The sequence below is a fragment of the Leptodactylus fuscus genome, chromosome 4, assembly GCF_031893055.1.
Source record: "Leptodactylus fuscus isolate aLepFus1 chromosome 4, aLepFus1.hap2, whole genome shotgun sequence".
NCBI classification, from domain to species: domain Eukaryota; kingdom Metazoa; phylum Chordata; class Amphibia; order Anura; family Leptodactylidae; genus Leptodactylus; species Leptodactylus fuscus.
In genome coordinates, this window is record NC_134268.1 from 164,704,615 (window position 1) to 164,723,935 (window position 19,321).

Consider the following 19,321-nt stretch of genomic DNA (forward strand, 5'->3'; position numbering starts at 1 on the left):
TCCTGGCATCCTCTGCATTTGTATACATGGGTAGCTTGCTACTGTCTTAGCCTACAACTACTATGATGCATTGCTGTTCCCGCAGAACCCCTTCAGACCCCCAATCCCCTCCCTACCCCATCATACTGTGCTTTTCTTGTCTTGGAGATCACTTTCTTCTGTGCTGCCATCTCCTCTTTGCTTGACTTCTGCTCAAGCCTGCACATTAGAGCCTTTCTACTGCGCATGAGTGGGAGACACGCTTCTTCTCCAATTCATGTCTACCAGTCTTTGTGCAATAGACCCATGGTGCTCTATTGCATAGGCAGTGGCCCCCCTGAAGGAAGTGACCCAGCAAAATAAGAGGACATGCAGACTGGTAAGTATGATGAAGGAAAGGGGGATGGGGGATGATTATTAGTGACGTTCCATTTCTGGAAACTGAGAAACAATGTCTGAGATGAGAAAATGTCCTAGGGGGGGAAATGCAGCAGCTACTGGAAAATTTCAAAAATTAAAATGGTCGGAGTTTTTGGGTGCAGTAGATGCTGAGTGCTGGGGAATGGGAGGGGGTGTTTTGGTTGTCTGTCTGCCTCTTCCCTGAGCTTGAGGACTTGAGGTTTTTTCCCCCCCACTTGGAATTCAGCTTGGCTGATTATAGAGCATCTGCAGTGCTCCTATTAACCCTTTTCCGACAGAAGAGGAGCACTACAGATCCCATATATTCAGTAGACCGGGCACTGTCAGACACAGGGATACCCATCTGTCTGTGTTTCACAGTCATTTTCTACTTTTATACGTATTCTAGGGAAAGGAGGGATATAGAACTTTTATTTTTATTTCCTTAAAGCTTTTTTTTTTTTCCTTCACTATCTTATGGGAGATTCTATACATTACTATTGCGGCTGGTCATAGACACCCCCCCCCCCCTCAAGTATAAGCTGAGGGGGGGCTTTCTCAGCAGAAAAACTGTGCTGAAAAACTCTGCTTATACTCGAGTATATACGGTATCATGTTGTTAATGTGTAGTTTAATACTAGGGTAATCTGAAATAATCAATTACCTGGGTTCAAGTCTGACCAAGGGCAACATCTGTACAGAGTTTGTATGTTCTCCCCGTGTGCCATAAATATACTGATAAATAAATTGGCTCCACATACAATCAACTGACCCTTGTGGGTGTTGAGGATGAGTGCCAGTACGGCAGCCACTTACCTTACAATGCTCCCTCCGACTTGAGTCTCCTTGAGAAAAGCGCATTCCACATGTTCGTCCTCTGTAATTCGTACATGATATCCACGTATAAGTAACTGAAAGCTTTTCCTATTGCTAACCTACATTTTAAATCTATTCTGCTGTTTTTACTGTTCTTTTTGTAATACCATTTGTTTGGCACTTTGTAGGTCGCACACTACTTCTGTAATACTTGCTCTATACCTATCTGTCGTGAGTGCACCATGGGACGTCACGCTGGGCACAGCTCTGCCTATTTTCAAGAAGCTATTCAGGATTCAAGGGCGGTTACTATTCAGCTGCTGGCAGATGCTGAACAAGGGCGCCAAGCTATTCAGGTATATCAGATTTATTGTGTTTGTTTTATTTCAGAAATTCTTTTTATCGAGTAAATTCATCATTTGCCATGCATAAAGAGTAGTTTCTAAACCATTATGTGCATAGAGCAAGTAATGAGATGTCTGCTTTGTACAGGCTGAATAGCTGTTTTCATAGCAGCGATACAGTGCGTTCAATGAGATCTGCTCATAGAGCTTTGTGTTTCCTAATAGGGAATTCACATTCAATATAGACTTGCTGTCATAATGAGCCATATGTGTACGTGCCTGTGACTAACTACTTTAGCACTGTAAATTAGAAAAACCTGTAAAACAGCCCAGGCAGTATAGTCTGGGAATGTCCAAAATAAGGTATAGGCAGACTTGTTAGGGAGGCATCTTATCTTATTGGAATTTTTTTTTTTTTTTTTTTTTTTTTTTTTTTTTAAACACCACACACCCTTCAGAGACTAGTTTTTCTTCTAGTAAGGGGTTCTCAAACAAGAAATTAAGATGACCTCCAGAATGCCTGTCTTGCTTGATCACCCATTATGTTTCTTACAAGTTGATCTAGGGTTTTATACAAATTCCCCATGGCTCGGAAAAAAAAATTCAGATTCTAAATCTGCCAATTGGCACCAGCCACTTGGGGATGTTTGCCTTCCTATGAATCAACACTTGTAGGTTTATAGGGTGGACTTGTCTTCGTCCAACCTCATCTACTATGTCATCGCCCCCTGCAGTTCCCAGTAGTTAAGAGTTCCTACCTAAGAGTGTGATGGTCTAGAGTGCTCCCTTTTGAAAGCTAGGTATTTATGTGCTGCCCAAACTTTAAGGGATGGGTAATGGAAAGGACTCCACTGCATGGGGTAATGCATGGGGTCAGACAGGGCTGCAGCCTGAGCCCAACGCTCTTCAACATATACATTAATGAACTGGCTGCTGTCCTGGAGGCCTCACCAACACCAGGCCTCACCCTGAATGACCGCAAGGTAAAGTTACTGCTGTACGCCGACAACCTCCTGCTTCTATCTCCCACCGAAAGAGGCCTTCAAGACAGCTTAGCAGTACTGGAAAAATTCAGTACCACATGGGCACTACCCCCGAACCACAAGAAGACCAAAGTCATGGTATTCCAGAAGAAGGGCCACAATAAAGCATCCATCCCCCACCTTACATTAAATAGGTCCACACTGGATAAAACCAGCTGCTACACCTACCTGGGACTGAGCTTAACCAATCTGGGAGCTTCAAAGCAGCAAGAGAAACCCTAGAAGGAAAAGCCAGCAGAACATTCTATGCCATCAGAAGGTAACTCTACCACCTCAAACCACCAGTCAGGGTCTGGCTGAAGATATTTAAAGTAGGGTTGAGGGGATATCGTCACTCCATAAAGAGAGACCACCATATAGGTGTGTGAAGTCTTTTAACAATGTGCGCTCCACTGCAAAGGAACAAGGGAAGAATATGCAAATCTGACTTCCATGATGTAATTAGGAAGCCAGTGCCTCAAGTATGCACACCAATAGAGGGCGCTGACTGAGAATGTGCAAGTCTGTCTTCCATGATGTAATTAGGAAGACAGAGTCTCAGTCAAGACATCCAATAGAGGGTGCTCCCTTTAACTTCATAGAGTGGCGATATCCCCTCAACCCTGTCTGCCTCTCACCTATGCCAGATCAGTCCTCTCTACGCCAAGCTGATGAGATGCAAATACATCGAAACGGCTGTCCTTGACTGAGAAGACTATCTGGTATAATCCCGACATCATTGCAAACAAAGGCCTCTGAGAAGGTCAGCATGATGTTAAAGGGAGCACCCTCTATTGGATGTCTTGACTGAGACTCTGTCTTCCTAATCACATCATGGAAGACAGACTTGCACATTCTCAGTGAGCGCCCTCTATTGGTGTGCATACTTGAGGCACTGGCTTCCTAATTACATCATGGAAGTCAATTTGCATATTCTTCCCATGATATTTGAAGTAGTCATCACCCCGATTCTCCTCTAAGGCAGTGAGGTTTGGGGCCCGGCCTCCTACCCAGACCAATCAAAGTGGGATTCCAGCCCAACAGAGACCTACCATCTGGATTTCTGCAAATACCTCCTCCATGTCCATTGCAGCACCTCCAACATAGCATGCCGGGCAGGACTAGGCAGGCTCCCCCCTATGGCTCACCATGCAGAAGAGGGCACAATCATTCCAGACACACATTCGGGGCAGCAGCCCCGGCTCCTACCACCACCAAGCTTGGCTAATCCACAGAGCCCTGAGCAAACCAGACTCCCCCCGCCAAGCCAAAACTCCCACAAGGCCCAGATAAAGGGGAGCCATAGAAGGCAGCAAACTGAATAAATAACTCCAAAAAAACTCATCGTGTACCAGTCTCTGCAAAGAGACTACACCATGGCCACCTACCTGGAGAAAATACACCATCCCAAACACAGACAGACCCTGAGCTGGTGCAGACTGAGGCCCCTCAGCCTAGAGATGGAGACGGGGCAACACAGGCAGACGTACAAGCCATGAGAGAACAGACTGTGGCAGCACTGTGACCAGGGGGCCCTAGAAGACTAGGCCCATTTTCCTGCTACACTGCACCAAATACTCAGCTGTGAAGTCTGCCTACTCCATAGGCCCTCTGCCCACATGCCAGACTTCACATCTGCAGACGAGAAGAGGAAACTCTACATCGTACTGGGAGAAGAGGAGTCCACCGTGGAGATCGCCACCCAATATGTCTCCACCTGCCACCAACTGAGGGGAAGAAGAGACTCCATGGACTATTATACCATAAATCGCTCACCCACCTCACGCACACCCTATCCCCCCAACTCCCTCTCCCTTCCCCCATACCCACTCTATTGGAACGTGCCAATAAAGCATCTTTGATTTGATACAGGCAGAAGATAGTAGGTGTCTCAGTGGCAATAAAAGGGCTCCAAGGAGCTGAAGGCCTGCCCACAGTGCACCAGCTGCCTCTTTTGCATATGACTACAAAATTATTCTGCAATGTTCTTTGTAACAAGATACTGATAGTGGCCCTATTCCCTTAAAGTATCTTATCCAAATCCCTCATGCACATGTAGATGAATATTTTTAAGTTTTTGTTAGTTTGTAGAAAGCTACAGTCAGTTACATATGGTAAAGTTATTGTGGATTTTATTCATTACTCAGATTGCATTAAGGCTTTGACTAGCTCTATCTACCACCATATTTTCTGTTCTATCATGTTATTGAATATGATAAAATATCACAGTGCAGTTCTGGGATTATTATAGTGATTTAGTCTGCTGTGAATTTTGGAAAAGTAAGGGGAAGAAGGCATCAAAACAATGGTATGGATAAAACATAGTTGAAGTTATGTTATCAAAGCGCTTTACAATGTGGTCTGCCATTAAATATCACAGACCACCGTTTTTTGGACGTACACAAAATTATGGTATATGTTTTTGTCAGTCAAAAAACAGCAGTGGATCTTTATTTATTTTTTTATTTTCTCATGACATCAATGTCTATGGAAATGGATGGCCATCTGTTTGCATCTTTTTTGCATCCGTGTTTTTTTTTTTGTTTTTTTTTTTTGCATCCATTACACTGATTGTTAAAAAGATTATCTAAAGTGCAGTGGAATATGATGGTGGTGTACAAGTAAGATAAGTAAAACAATTTACAAGTTCGGATTTATAGAAGGCTGAGCTCATTGAGCTGCCTGGTTTTGATACTTGAAAGCATTCTAGAGATAAATGGATGGATATTTTAACTTTTTTTTTATTCTAAAGGTGCTTACTTTTGAGGCCATGGAAACCTATGGTCAAGTTGAATTTTGGGGAAAAAGTATGTTTTGTAGTTCATACCAGTGTGAATTGAACACTGTGCTAAAAAAAGTGAACTGCCACAACCAATTTTACACAAAAATATTACAAATTTTATTTAAATAGATATTTAAAAGAGTATATCCAAAAAAGAAATGAAGAAATGGGGTGGTACAACCATACAAAGACATGAAGGTCTAATGAAATATTACATTATAATAAGTATATGTCACTCCTATTATATACATATAACAGCATGTGCAATATCCATGGATTTTGGAGTGCATGTACCAAAGTTTAACTCAATGTAAAGATGATGTTTACCTATAAGAGGACCTCCATGGGATAAACGCGCCCCGACGCATGTTTCGCCACGATGTGGCTTCGTCAGGGGGGAAAGACATTACATAACGTCACATAACGTCTTTCCCCCTGACGAAGCCACATCGTGGCGAAACGTGCGTCGGGGCGCGTTTATCACATGGAGGTCCTCTTATAGGTAAACATCATCTTTACATTGAGTTAAACTTTGGTACATGCACTCCAAAATCCATGGATATTGCACATGCTGTTATATGTATATAATAGGAGTGACATATACTTATTATAATGTAATATTTCATTAGACCTTCATGTCTTTGTATGGTTGTACCACCCCATTTCTTCATTTCTTTTTTGGATATACTCTTTTAAATATCTATTTAAATAAAATTTGTAATATTTTTGTGTAAAATTGGTTGTGGCAGTTCACTTTTTTAGCAGTGTGTTCAATTTACGCAGCTCTGCCAATCTTTTGCCCTATAGATTGTGTGTGTGTGTGTGTGTAGTCATACCAGTATGAATGTAGACACTTAATGCGGAGGGGTCAAATACTGGTAAAAACAAATGACTTAATGTCCCACTGTAAATGTAGGTTGGGCATATCAAGTGGTGCGAGTCTTCGGGATCTTTTGAGTTTTTGTTTTATCTCTGAAGACTTTTACCTACAGGGTTAATTAAAGTGATGCATGGTTTCTTTATGAAATGGAATCCTACAAGCTAAACATCCACTTACATAAGAAGGTTGAGCGTGAATAGATTATGATTGAAAGTTACACCCTTGGATCATCTTGACAATCCTCGTGTCCCAGGAGTACAGTGAAAGAGTTCAGGCCATCTGTGTGCTATGCTGGCCATTTCCATTAGCAGTAGTGCTCACAGCAGAGTTAAAGGCCGCTGTTAGTCCTATATCCCCCCCCCCTTTTTTTTTTTCCCCCTTTTTTTTTTTTTTTTTTTTTCCCTAGAGCTGAAAGAAAATCCATTTAGAGTAAACATGAATCTGAAAAGGTTGCAGTAAATGAGGTAATTTGGCACCTTCCTCCTGGGCCTCCCCTTAGGCCGCCCATCTGAATGGTGGATAGTGTCTTTTTTTTTGTCCTCTTTTGGAGGCTGCTGCAGGGGCAGCTCATTAGCTGAGCACAGAGGAAGTAATTCTGTTATCTCCCAACATCAAAGGGTCAGAAAGCTGGTCACACAGAAGGGTCATTAGGGCACACAAAAACTGTTTTGTCCTGCTGTGGCAGATGAATTCATTGAGCTTTGGGCCTGTGTCACGTCATGTAGAAAATAGCGACCAGCTGATAAGACAAAGCCATCAAAAATGGCTGGCATTTGGGAATTGTTTCAGGATTCCATGCTTCTCTATATTCTACCTTGTGTCCTCCTCATTGTTGTCTCCATCTAGGACTTATCTGACCATTTATGTTGACACCTTACATACTCTACATATAGCATATGGTTATTTATGGCTTAGAAAGATCTGGACACCATAAGGCAGTTGACATGCCCTCTATGTACTGGAGTATATTTGGTATAGAGTACAAAATGGCACAAGCAAATTTCATTTTAAGGCTAGGGGCCCATGTTGTGGAAACCTAGCTTTTATCATTGTTGCAAATTTTGCTGCGGGTTTATGAGCCACAACAAAGAATGGCTACAAAAGGAATATGGGGAATATGTAGGAAGTTCTTACACTTCTGTCTTCTTACACTCCTGGCTTTGGCTCAAATGCAGCAAAATCTGCAACAACAAAAATGGAATTCCACAGCCTGGCTACTACCATGCTTCTCTGAAAATAAGACAGGGTCTTAGAATACGGTATGCCTATTCGCAGTCTCCGTGTCATGGCATAACTTTCCATTGGGGATGCTTACTGTAATTAGGGCTTATTTTTGGAGTAGGGCTTATAATTAAAGCTTGCACCAAAAGCCCTCCAAAATTAAGCTAGGACTTATCTTCAGGTTAGGGCTTTTTTTTTGAGAAACCGGGTAGTTATGACACACTTAAAAAAAAAAAAAAAAAAAAAAAAAAAATCAGGTATGGTGAAATTGCATTTTTTTATTTTTATTTTTTAAATGTTTTCCAGGAAATTGTTAGACACCCAATGACTGCTCAGATGCCTCATAATTTGTTAGTGGCTTTTGTAGTACAGTATGTGTAACAAATCCACTTACCTCTGTGTATCATTTTTATGGGTCTGGTATTACACAAACCAATGGGAACATTTTCTAACAAAGTTCTAAACTGTAACTTGTATGATTTTAAAGGGGAGTTTTTTTTTTTTTTTTATTTCCTGTGTTAAATCCCTGTTTTCTGGGAACTATTTTTCTTCATAGGGCTCGCTCAGACTAGACTAAAAGACTAGGCCTACTTCTTGGCATCCCCACAAATCATACCTAGAAATGTTACCTAGTGTGTAATGACTCTGTGCAGCTGCACGATCAACAATTAGGGTCACTTAGGGTGTTTTTTTTTTTGTTTTTTTTAAATGTTAATACAAAAAATAAAAGCTAATGTTTAAAGGAAGAAAGATGTTACGGGGCTTATTGCAACTGAGCCACTTTAAAGAAGAAAGTCCGTGTTTAATTTTTAACCAACTTTCAATCATAGATGTCAGCTTTGCTTCCTGCACAACAAAGAGCTTTGCAGATCTGTGGCTTATAGCCCTGCCATAAACGCATGTCTTTAAGGTCTCCTTCTGTTACTTCTACTTGAAGTGATCCTCACTGGAGCACTGGGCTTTGTTATTACTGCTCTGCCAATCTGGGGTCACAGCTTCAGCCACCCAGTCAGTTTTCCTTGTAACCTTTCAAGCATTGTTGCTTGCAAGGGAGGGGTGGGGAGAAGAATGTAACCAAATTGAATGGCCCTCCAATGGGGGGGGGGGGGGGGAGAGATGATGTTGATTTAACCAGTGTGCAGTACTTGCCGGTTCCAGAAGAAGCAGTCTTCTACCAGTTTCCAGTAACTAAGAAGACCACACAACAGTTATATTCTGGCTAGAAAATACTATTTTTTTTTTTTTTTTTTTTTATTCCCCCCCCCCCTTTTCTACCGTTTTCTAGAGGTTCAGAGCAACATGAGCAATACAGACTGAACGGATTTTGTATCAGCCACTGGCTGTTTTGTTGTATTTTTTTTTATTTTTTTTCCCCTTTCATTTCTTCAAACTGGAAAAAAATACAGCGTGTTCTCCTTTTTTACATTCCTGTCAGTGATAAATGATACAAAGTATTCTATTTGCATCAGTCAATCTCAGTTGTACAGTTCATTGTTCTGATCCTTTGACGGATCAAAACAGGACTTTATAACCATAGAGTGAAACCAGACTAACATTTTTGTTTGCCTGTATAAAGTATATATTAATGTAAACGTCTGGCCAAGTGCTAACAGGCAAACTAAGCAAAAAGAGCGTTGTGTACTTCAGCACAGCCACTATACAGTTGGACGGAGCTTTCCGTTTGACTCCATCCTCTGCAGAGCTTCCAGTGCTAGGGGTTGCCTTGAGCAGCTGATCAGTGTGGTAGCCCCCCCCCCCCCAATCTAATACTGAGGGTAGATCATCCATATCAGAAATGGCACCCAAGCCCAGAAAACCCTTTAAATACAGGTTTCCCTCAAAATATAAATTCACTGCTAGGCCTAAAGTTTTGGGTTCCCTGTAAATATCTAGATATGATCAAGTATAGCATGGTGGGTGGCCACGTCTTACCTTGTAAAGAGTTGATAAAGGGGCTTCCCATGATGCATGATGTAAAGTAGTTTTAAGTCAGCACTTTCCCTGAACAATATCATGACCTGTTATTCTTTGTAGTCATCCTCAAGCTTCACGGAAGCCACCAGAAACAGCCAAGTGTGCTTACTGGTTTGTTGTACATGGGAGAGGGTCCTGTGAACACAGTGACCTCCGTGCTGGTACTAAGGGGTGTGACATTAGGTGAGATATGAAGCAAGTTACACAATGCATTTTTTTTATATTGTGAATGTGGTTTCTTATTTCATCTTGTAGCTCACTCTTGAGAAGACCCAAGCACTGGCAGATCAAATTGAGATGAAAGCCAAAGTCGCGCAAGCCGAGATCAAAGCAGTCACATCCAGACACAAACAGGCACTCGAGGAGAGGGAATGTGAGCTGGTATGGAAGGTTAGTAACATTTAGTTTCAGGGTTGCCAATGCTCTTACAATTTAGGTTTAGTTGTTACAACTTAATGACTTGTATCTCTATTTTGTTCATTTGATTGAGATTTCCTGCACGAAGGTATTGAAATTACAGCATAGTTTTTCATAGTCCTATTTCAAGCTATTGGAGGCTGGGAATATTTAAAGCCGAGGCCCCACAGCTTTTTTTTTTTTTTTTTTTTTAAAAAGCAGGTTTTGCTGCTTTTTTTTACACCAAACTCCGTAGTGGATTAACAGAAGGTAGAAGTATAAGAAGCTTCCTATTTACCATATTTCCCATTTATTTTATAGCCACTCATGGCTTTGGTTAAAAAAAAAAAGCAACTAAAACTGCAACAAAAAAAACTGCATTTCCGTAATGTTGAGCCTCAGCCTTTGTGAATTTATATGAATCGGTCTTGTCATAAAACAGTGATGAACAGGGGTCCGGTCATTCAGAGGGAGCATTTGGGGACTGGTCATACTTTCAACAGTTCCAAAAAAAAAAAAAAAAAACCAAATGCTAAAAAAACTGATTTTATTTTTTTTTTTCCCTTCCTAATATTAACTCGTTGTAAACAGATGACCACCAGTATGCTTTTGTTTCCAGCATCTGTGCAATGGAGAACAGTCTGGTGAACAGTTATTCAAATATTATGTGAACGGCCCCTTATTCTGTATTTAAAGAGGACCTTTCACCACTCCAAGCCTGTGCAGCTTTCTGCACCATGTTATAGGCGCTGCTGCATAGACTCTGGTGCACTTTGAATTCTCTCCCTAGCCCCCCTCGTTTTGGAGCTCTGAGCCCCGTTATTTCTGGCGCCCTGTATGTTACGAGCATTAACCCCTATAGCCCTTAGGCAATGAGCATTAACCCCTATAGCCCCTAGGCAATGAGCATTGCCTAGGGGCTATAGGGGTTAATGCTCTTGTATAGGGGCTAGACCTAGGTCCACAGGGCACTTATGCTCATTGCTTAGGGGTTTCTTTACTTACCTGTAGCAATGTCAGTGAAGTTCTCCTATGTCAGACTGACGTAGCTCTTGCCTTTATAGTCAGAAACGCCCTTCTGTCAGTGAAGCCCTTAATTAACATACAGGGCGCCAGAATTAACGGGGCTCAGAGCTCCAAAACGAGGGGGGGCTAGGGAGATAATTCAAAGTGCACCAGAGTCTGTGCACCAGAGTCTGTGCAGCAGCACCTATAACATGGTGCAGAAAGCTGCACAGGCTTGGAGTGGTGAAAGGTCCTCTTTAAGAAATGGCATTAATTCGCAGTGAGCGCAACTTCCTTCAATTTCAGTGGATAACAATTTCCATTTTGTTCAATATGGGTGTACACTCGCAAACCAAACAGTCTTGTTTTTGGGATCAGTTTGTCAGATTGGCAATTATTTGTGGCTACCTGTTCTATCAACATGTCATAAAGTCCTATTTGTCATGTTCCAACGGCAGAAAAATTCTTTAATATGAAATTCCTGTTGTTTGATAATTTCCCTACAGCAGTCAGACTAAATGTAGTCTTTCATGGTAACTGAGATAACTGACCACCTATGTAATACATAGATGGCTAGATTGAACAACTTTGTAGACAGCCACAAACGAGCAATGTCCCTGTATGATGTAATGTCATATGACTTCAGGGACATCCCCTTTACATTTATGTTCCAGTAGCATCTGCCCGCGACTTTGTCTGTGGGTTGGTGTTGGCACTGAGCTGTTTATATTTTGCCAATTGCTGTTGTGGATGATCAGTCTGCTCCCGTGTCTTGGCTCTGCTACATCGTTGCATATGTGCAGCATACTCTGTTATATGTACATCTCTGCATATGGAGAGCGTACTCAGCTGTGCCACAGCGCTGCCTAAGCTCTGCTACATCTGGCCATTTGGATTAGAGGAGTGTTCTTATGTCAGTGTCTGAGCAGCTTCTGTGTTGGAAACGGCTGAACAGATGTTGCAGACATTTGCCTCGGTTCGATCAGCCTGCTCCCACGTCTCGGCTCTGCTACATCACTGCATATGCATAGGATACCCAGCTGTATGTACATGTTTTCATATGGAGAGCCTATAGAGGTGTGCTACAGCACTGCCTAAACTCTGCTACATCAGGCAATTGTGATTACAGGGATTTGGTTATGTGACTGAGCAGCTGTTACAAAGGGCTCAGTGGATGTTGCTAAAATGTGCCAAAGTTCTCCTCCCTCCCCCATCTGAGGCAGAACTACACATTCCCTGTAGTACTCACTGAAACTCTACTCCCAATATGGTGCTGTTGCCCACACGCAGCCTGCATGTTCTGTAGTCTCCTGATCTTCTATGAGACTCCATTTTCTTCAGCTTTCACACTGTCCAGCTTCATCCTATATAGCTCCACCCACAAAATAGTGTGTAGCTCCGCCCACTACCTAGTATGATCCTATCTGAGAATGGCTCAAGGACCTGTGATGACGTCATCACGGTTCCTTTAGTGTAGTGTAAACCTAAATTCCTTCACTGTGGTCGTGTAGTGACGTCATTTACCAGGATAAAAAGTAGCCTATGTTTTAATCGGGGGTTCCTATCTATGTATGTGGCAAATTTCATGCAAATCCGTTCAGCCGTTTTTGCATGCTTGAGGAACAAACATCCAAACACACTAAACTTTCACATTTATAGTAGGATAGGATTTTCACCTTGGCATGGATGTCATGATGAAATTGAAATTTTGGATATTTTTTGTTTCTAACAGGCAATCTTTCTTGTTTTTGGTTTTGTTTTACAGGTTGAAAAAATTCGTCAGGTGAAAGCGAAATCTGTCTACTACCAAATTGACAAACTCCACCAGGCTCTCACCAAAATGGAGAGCACTATCAATTCAACTCAGAAAGTTCTAGAAGAAGGTTGTACAATGGATATTTTTGTAGCTCGGGACCATGTCTTGTCTCAGGTACAAGAAGTAAAAAGTACTAAGGGATTGTTACAGCTTCCAGAGGATGACAAAATTGTGTTTACTCCCCCTGATCCGTCCCTTTATGTTTCAATCAAATCTATGGGTATAGTAAGTGGTGGAGCCTTTGCAGGACTAACAAAAGCTGAAGGAGAAGGCTTGAAACGGCCCCTTCGAGGCAAAGTTACCTCTTTCACAGTAATTGGTTATGACCATGATAATGAACCATGTTTGTTAGGTGGTGATCTTGTAACCGTTCTAGTGATGGGTCCAGATGGAAATCGTTATGTGGGTGAGGTTACTGATCAGATGAATGGTACATATTTGGTTAATTATAAACCTCAGATTGAGGGAGAACACCTTGTTTCTGTAATGGTGAGCAATCAACACATTGAGAATAGCCCTTTTAAAGTCCTTGTAAAAAAAAGTCGATGCTATTTAAACATGGAGGGTCCTTCAATGGCCATTGGAGAAGAAGGAGTTACTGATGGAAAGCTTTGTCGTCCTTGGGGTGTCTGTGTGGACAGAGAAGGATACATAATTGTGGCGGATAGGAGCAACAACCGTGTTCAGATTTTTAAACCATGTGGCACATTTCATCACAAGTTTGGTACCTTGGGTGCAAGGCATGGCCAGTTTGATCGCCCTGCTGGTATTGCTTGTGACAGTTCCCGCAAAATTGTGGTAGCCGATAAGGACAACCATCGTGTTCAAGTCTTCACCTTTGAGGGCCAGTTCTTATTAAAAATTGGTGAGAAAGGGAACAAGAATGGGCAATTTAACTATCCTTGGGATGTTGCGATTAATTCAGAAGGAAAGATTCTAGTTTCTGATACTCGGAATCATCGTATTCAGTTATTTAATCCTGATGGGACATTCCTACTTAAGTATGGCTTTGAAGGTTCTCAATGGAAGCATTTTGATTCTCCACGTGGCGTGGCATTTAATAAGGAAGGAAATTTTGTGGTAACTGACTTCAACAACCATCGACTTCTGATAATCACTTCAGACTGCCAGACAGCACACTACTTGGGCGCAGAAGGTACAGGAAGTGGGCAGTTCCTGCGACCACAGGGTGTTACAGTTGACCAGGAAGGACGAATTATTGTGGCAGACTCCAGAAACAACAGAATACAAGTTTTTGAGGCAAATGGAAGCTTCCTGTGCAAGATAAGCAGTGTTGGAACTGCCTTTGGTCCGATGGATCGTCCATCTGGCATAGCTGTGGCACCTGATGGCACAATTCTTGTGGTTGACTTTGGTAACCATCGCGTTCTAGCCTACTAATCTGCTTTCAACACAGAAATCTCAGGGAAATGTTATCAAGAAGTATATAATGTACATCAAGACAGAACCTACCTCATATTATTTTTCTTGTAAACACACAAACTAACTGCTTAAGTAGTCTGTAAAGAATCAAACAAAATGGGAAGAAAAATCTACCTCAGATCCTCAAGAGTGTTATTTTGGGTTTTTTTGTTTGTTTTTTTTCTTCTTTTCCTGATCCTGCACAAAATCTTATCAACTTACCTCACTTAGATTAAAACAGGAGACTACACCTGCTAAGAGAATGTATTAAAAAAAAATTATATATATATATATATATAAAAATCTCTTCGGGAGGGGAAAAAAAAAGCCAAAAAGGGCTATAAACTTTAACCAATACCAGGAAAAATATCAACATAAACATTTCTTTGTTGAAAACACGTCCTCTTAAACCAAATTTTGAATTCCACCTCTTCCCGTGCTGCTGCAACAGAGGAAACCTTGTATATTGCTATTGCCTACGTTTCGAAACGAAAGATACCTCAGTATGCAAATTCTACAAGGGGTTTTTTTTTTAATTTTCTACCGATCAAATGTTGCATACCTCAAACTGAAGACAATTTACGATTTACTCTAGGGTTTGTTTTTGTTAGTACAATGTGATTCTTGGGTTGTATTGGATGTTTTTGATCAATTTCAAGTCAGTGTTCTTTTTTTTTTTTTTTTTTTTTTTTTTTTTTTTTTTTTCAAATACCAGTCAGATGAGTGTGCAGAGTGTCTGTATGTGTGCTTTAATAATACAACAAGGATTTTACATGTTTTCTGAATACCCTGGGGGGGGTGAATATTGTGAAAGATGAAGCACAACATGTAAAGGTCAATTGATTTTTTTTTTTTTCTTGTTGAAACAAAATAAGTGTTTTGCGAGTTACATTTGGGCGGAACTGATGTATTTTGATATGCCGCTTTGGGTCAGATTAATGATCGGTGTGGCCTGCAGTGATCACAGGCGGGCACTATTTGTGGATCATTTCAAGTAAGTGTACCCTTGATACCAAAGCTCCAATGATACTGATGTTCTGCAGAGACAATGCTGTAAAGATCACTATACCTGTTGTGCAAATGGTGATTGTTACAATAGACGTTACGACTAATCTACTGCTTTTATTTTCAGATCACGGTTGATAGGATTTTTTTGCTTTGATGGCATAGACCGTGGTTAAATCTAGTCTATGACTAGCTTGTGTCCATCTGTGAGACTAATGTTATCCGATTTCTAAAGTCTTACCTGTGATGAATAAACAATTCGTGAATTTAACTTTAAAGATAAAAATAAAAAAATAAACTTGCAGAATAAAAAAAAAAAATACTCTGATATAGTTTTCAACATATAAAATTCTATTTCATTGGTGGTGTTTTTAAGGCTCCTTCACACCAATTTTTTTTCAAAGATTTTAAACATTAAAAAGAATTCTTTGTGGATTTTTCTTAGAAGCACGTACAAAATGCCAACAAAATGCTTCTATTTTATCCTATAGTGAAATTTGAGGAAACGGTAGGAAAAAAAAAACATACCGTGTTTTAAAGAAAACAGATGCCACTGGCCCAAAATGCCACGAGCCAAATATGTATTTTTTTTTTTTTTCACTGTAGAATTGAAAGTATTTTTGACCCTAAAGAAAAATTCAACGAAATGCTGTGTGTGAATCCGGCCTTAACATACAGAGTAAGCTGCCATTTCAGAGACCAAACCTTAAAATTTTTACTTGGCCACAGCGCTCTGTTATGTTGATATTGTGAAGCTTCACTCAAATAAAAATTTTAAAAAATAATGAAGCTTTACAGAAAAAAAAATTAATCGGCAAATGCCTAACCAAAGATTAAAGTGTTCCCTGACAACAGAAATTTTTCTTTTTTTTTCATAAGAGATCTGCAAGTCAACTATATATTGGTGTGTTTATGAACATATTATTTTCTCCTTGATTTGCACTTGTTTTTTTTTTTTTCTTTATATATTAAGCCGTAAAGAAGGCGGCATTAAACGTAATCTGTAAAACAGTGGTTCTGCTTTAAGGTTTAGGATGTGCATACCTCACTCCCGTTAATACTCTGGCTGCACTTAATGCTCTGATGCCAGTTGAGTAGACGCATGCCCTCTTTAAGAGGTGTTTATATCCAACTTTTCAACTTGTATTAGTAGGTGATAAGTGAGGGGTAGAGATTAATATATTTAGGTAGTCATTTCTGGCATAGCTCGCTGTTTTCTATGCTTTAACTGCAAAGCCTGTCAAAACTTGCCATTAATTGTAGTTTGATGAATGTACCGCGTCACCAGTGCAAAACTAGTCTTATACTGCAGGCCTCCTGTATGTGAAGTATGCAAGGTTGTAACCATGTCTAAACCTTATTGTTTGACTACCAAATAGTATAGGACAAGGTTTATAGGCTTATTCATAGTTATCTATATTGTCAATGATTTCTCTTGATCCATAGATGACGATTGTAAAAGGATCCGTTAGAGAGATGAATTATTGGCTCTTCTCATCTGCTATGTAACATATTCCCAGTATGGATACTTGTGGTTACGTTTCGTATGGCTATGAATTTATGGCTAGAGTCACATGGCCATAATACATCCACTATATTACAACTAGAAATCCCATTTTGACCATGTGATGTAAAGTAGCATTATCATGGGGATAAACTTGGGTCATTAAATTTGCAATTGGAAGGGGCTTTGCAGTTGTAATATGGTCTGTATAAATGGATGTATTATGGCTGTTTTCGTTCAGCCTTAAACTGGAGAACTATCAATGGGAATTATCCTATTGAAAAATAAACTGTGGGTGAAGTCCCATGGGGAATTGCAGCTTCCATTTACCATTCCTCTATTACTTAAATTTGGCTAAATTTTATGTTACCAGATATGTTACCTTGAAGGTGCCAGTTTTGTAATCTGAATACAATATTTGCTGCATTGCGGTTAATCCTTAAAGGGATTCTACCATTAAACTACTTTTTTCTAATTACCACGTCTATTCGTCTCCTACCGTTAGACATGGTCTCCGCCGCGCCGTTCCGTAGAAATACCGGTTTTAACCGGTATGCAAATGAGCTCTCCGCGGCAATGAGGACGGGCCCCAGCTCTGAAAGGCCGATGAGCGCATCCCCATTGCTGCCCGAGAGCTCTTTCCTGCGCCGCCTCCTTCTTCTGCAGCAACTCCACCTCTTCTGGCTTCTCTTGCTCTTGTAGTTCGAAACAGGAGCATAGAGAGGCCACCCCAAAATGGCCGGCCGGCTCCTGTATTGAACTGCAAGAGCGGCTACCCAAAAATGGCCGCCGTTCAGGAGCTGGCCGGCGGCCATTTTGGGGTGGCCTCTCTGCTCCTGTTTCGAACTACAAGAGCAAGAGAAGCCAGAAGAGGCGGAGTTGCTGCAGAAGAAGGAGGCGGCGCAGGAAAGAGCTCTGGGCAGCAATGGGGACGTGCTCATCGGTGTTTCAGCGCTGGGGCCCGCCCTCATTGCTGCGGAGAGCTCATTTGCATACCGGTTAAAACTGGTATTTCTACGGAACGGCGCGACGGAGACCACGTCTAAAGGTAGGAGATGAATAGCCTTTCTTAAGGCTATTCCGACGTGTTCATTAGAAAAAAAGGTAGTTTAATGGTAGAATCCCTTTAAGTAAGATCTTTCATGTCCTCTGGCACGTGCGCTGCCGCACTCTTTCCCCACAGCACTTTCTTGCTGTGGGGCCTTAGCCTAAAATACACTTGTGAACCATTGATTCCATATTAGAGATCAGTAATAGAGCCCATAGGCTGCTGTGTGCCCATACTGTTCCTTGCCATACCATTGGTTTTATATCAAGGCATATGGGATGTGCCATGTACCAACATATTTCTATTTCTGGAAAAAAAAAAAATCTCCATAAACCATACTGCATTACACAGTGTATGGTTTGTCTTCCAGTCCAAAAAAAGTGTAGTAATCGGGTTTCCCAGAACTGATTTCTTTGTATTGCTGTAATTCTCTATGGGACTGTACTTTTACAACCACAGTGAAATATTATTCTTATGCGTTAGTTTAATACTTATAATATGGACTATGCTTCTAGGACATTGAATGTATTTGTGCGACTAGAATTATTTTTCTACCCAAATCTTCCCTTTATATAAATGTGAATGTACTGAATTTCTACAACTGAAATTTTAAAAAATCTAAAAACCAAAGAGTTTATTTTTGGCCTTGATGTCAAATTTTTTTTTTTTTTTTTTTTTTTTACAAGTGCTCTTCCTATTAGAATAGTAAATAGAGCCTTATTTTTTTCTTTTTTGGATTATTCAAAAAAATTAACACTTTATTTTAAAATTCCTGAAAAAATTAGATTTTTATCGTTACCTTATTTGCAGCTTGTTTAGGGTTATTTCAGAATTTATTCTCCAGATTTTGTTTCCCCGATTTAAAAATGTAGTTCTAGAGGACTTAAAGGGATAGTGGGAAATATTCCTATTTATCAAAGCATCCAAGGCTTGCGCACCCCTCAGAATGCCTAAACTAGGCACCTAGATCATGCTGCAAACAAAAAAAAAAATTAAATAAAAAAAAAAAATCATTCTCTAAAGCCACTGCAAGAAATGTATGGATGTTAATTTCAGTTTTTGCTTTTTTCTTAAGTTCACATTGCGAGTTTCTACTGCAGAAATATTTGACATGATAAAATGGAGACACAACTGTGGATTGTGAACCTTCTTTACCATCAGTTGCTTTTCATTTTAGCTGTCCTTACTACAACCAGTTGCAAATTACCATTTGGCAAGATCAATGTATAAAGTAGAACGTGTCATGCAGAGAACATGGTAGACAAGGATTTTTTTTTTATATATATATATATATATATATATATATATATATATATATATATATATATATATATATATATATATTTTGTATGGCATTTTCTTGCTATGCCAGATCGGCTTATATGTATTCATGCATGTTTCTTAGGCGTTAGCATGTGGTGACACTTTCATCTGTCAGTACCTGTGACTGTACCCATAATGTGCCACTAACATACAAAGAAGGCATGGTTACATGTGCATGTATCAAAGCGTTGTAAAATGCACTGTATTTATATCCAGACAAATGTTTTAGCTGCCGTTTTTCTAGAGGTCTCAGACTGAGGCTTATATTCTCTTTTTTATGGAAATGTTCCACCTATATCTAAGTCTACTAAGCCACTTGTTTCCGAGTTTTCAATACACTATGGGGCAGATATACTAATGTTTTCTAAAAGTTAGATAAATGGAC

The 19,321-nt window shown here is 40.4% G+C and overlaps 1 protein-coding gene across 1 annotated transcript in view; it reads left to right on the forward strand.

The window, feature by feature from the left end:
* The window catches only part of TRIM71 (tripartite motif containing 71), a 50,828-nt gene extending 36,775 nt beyond the window's left edge, over window positions 1-14,053 (forward strand). The window contains exons 2-4 of the mRNA XM_075271325.1: window positions 1,383-1,550; window positions 9,673-9,807; window positions 12,584-14,053. Of these exons, the coding sequence (XP_075127426.1) occupies window positions 1,383-1,550; window positions 9,673-9,807; window positions 12,584-14,035 (1,755 nt within the window). The 3' untranslated portion in view covers window positions 14,036-14,053. The remainder of the gene's footprint in view (window positions 1-1,382; window positions 1,551-9,672; window positions 9,808-12,583) is intronic.
* The last annotated feature ends 5,268 nt before the right edge of the window (window positions 14,054-19,321 follow it).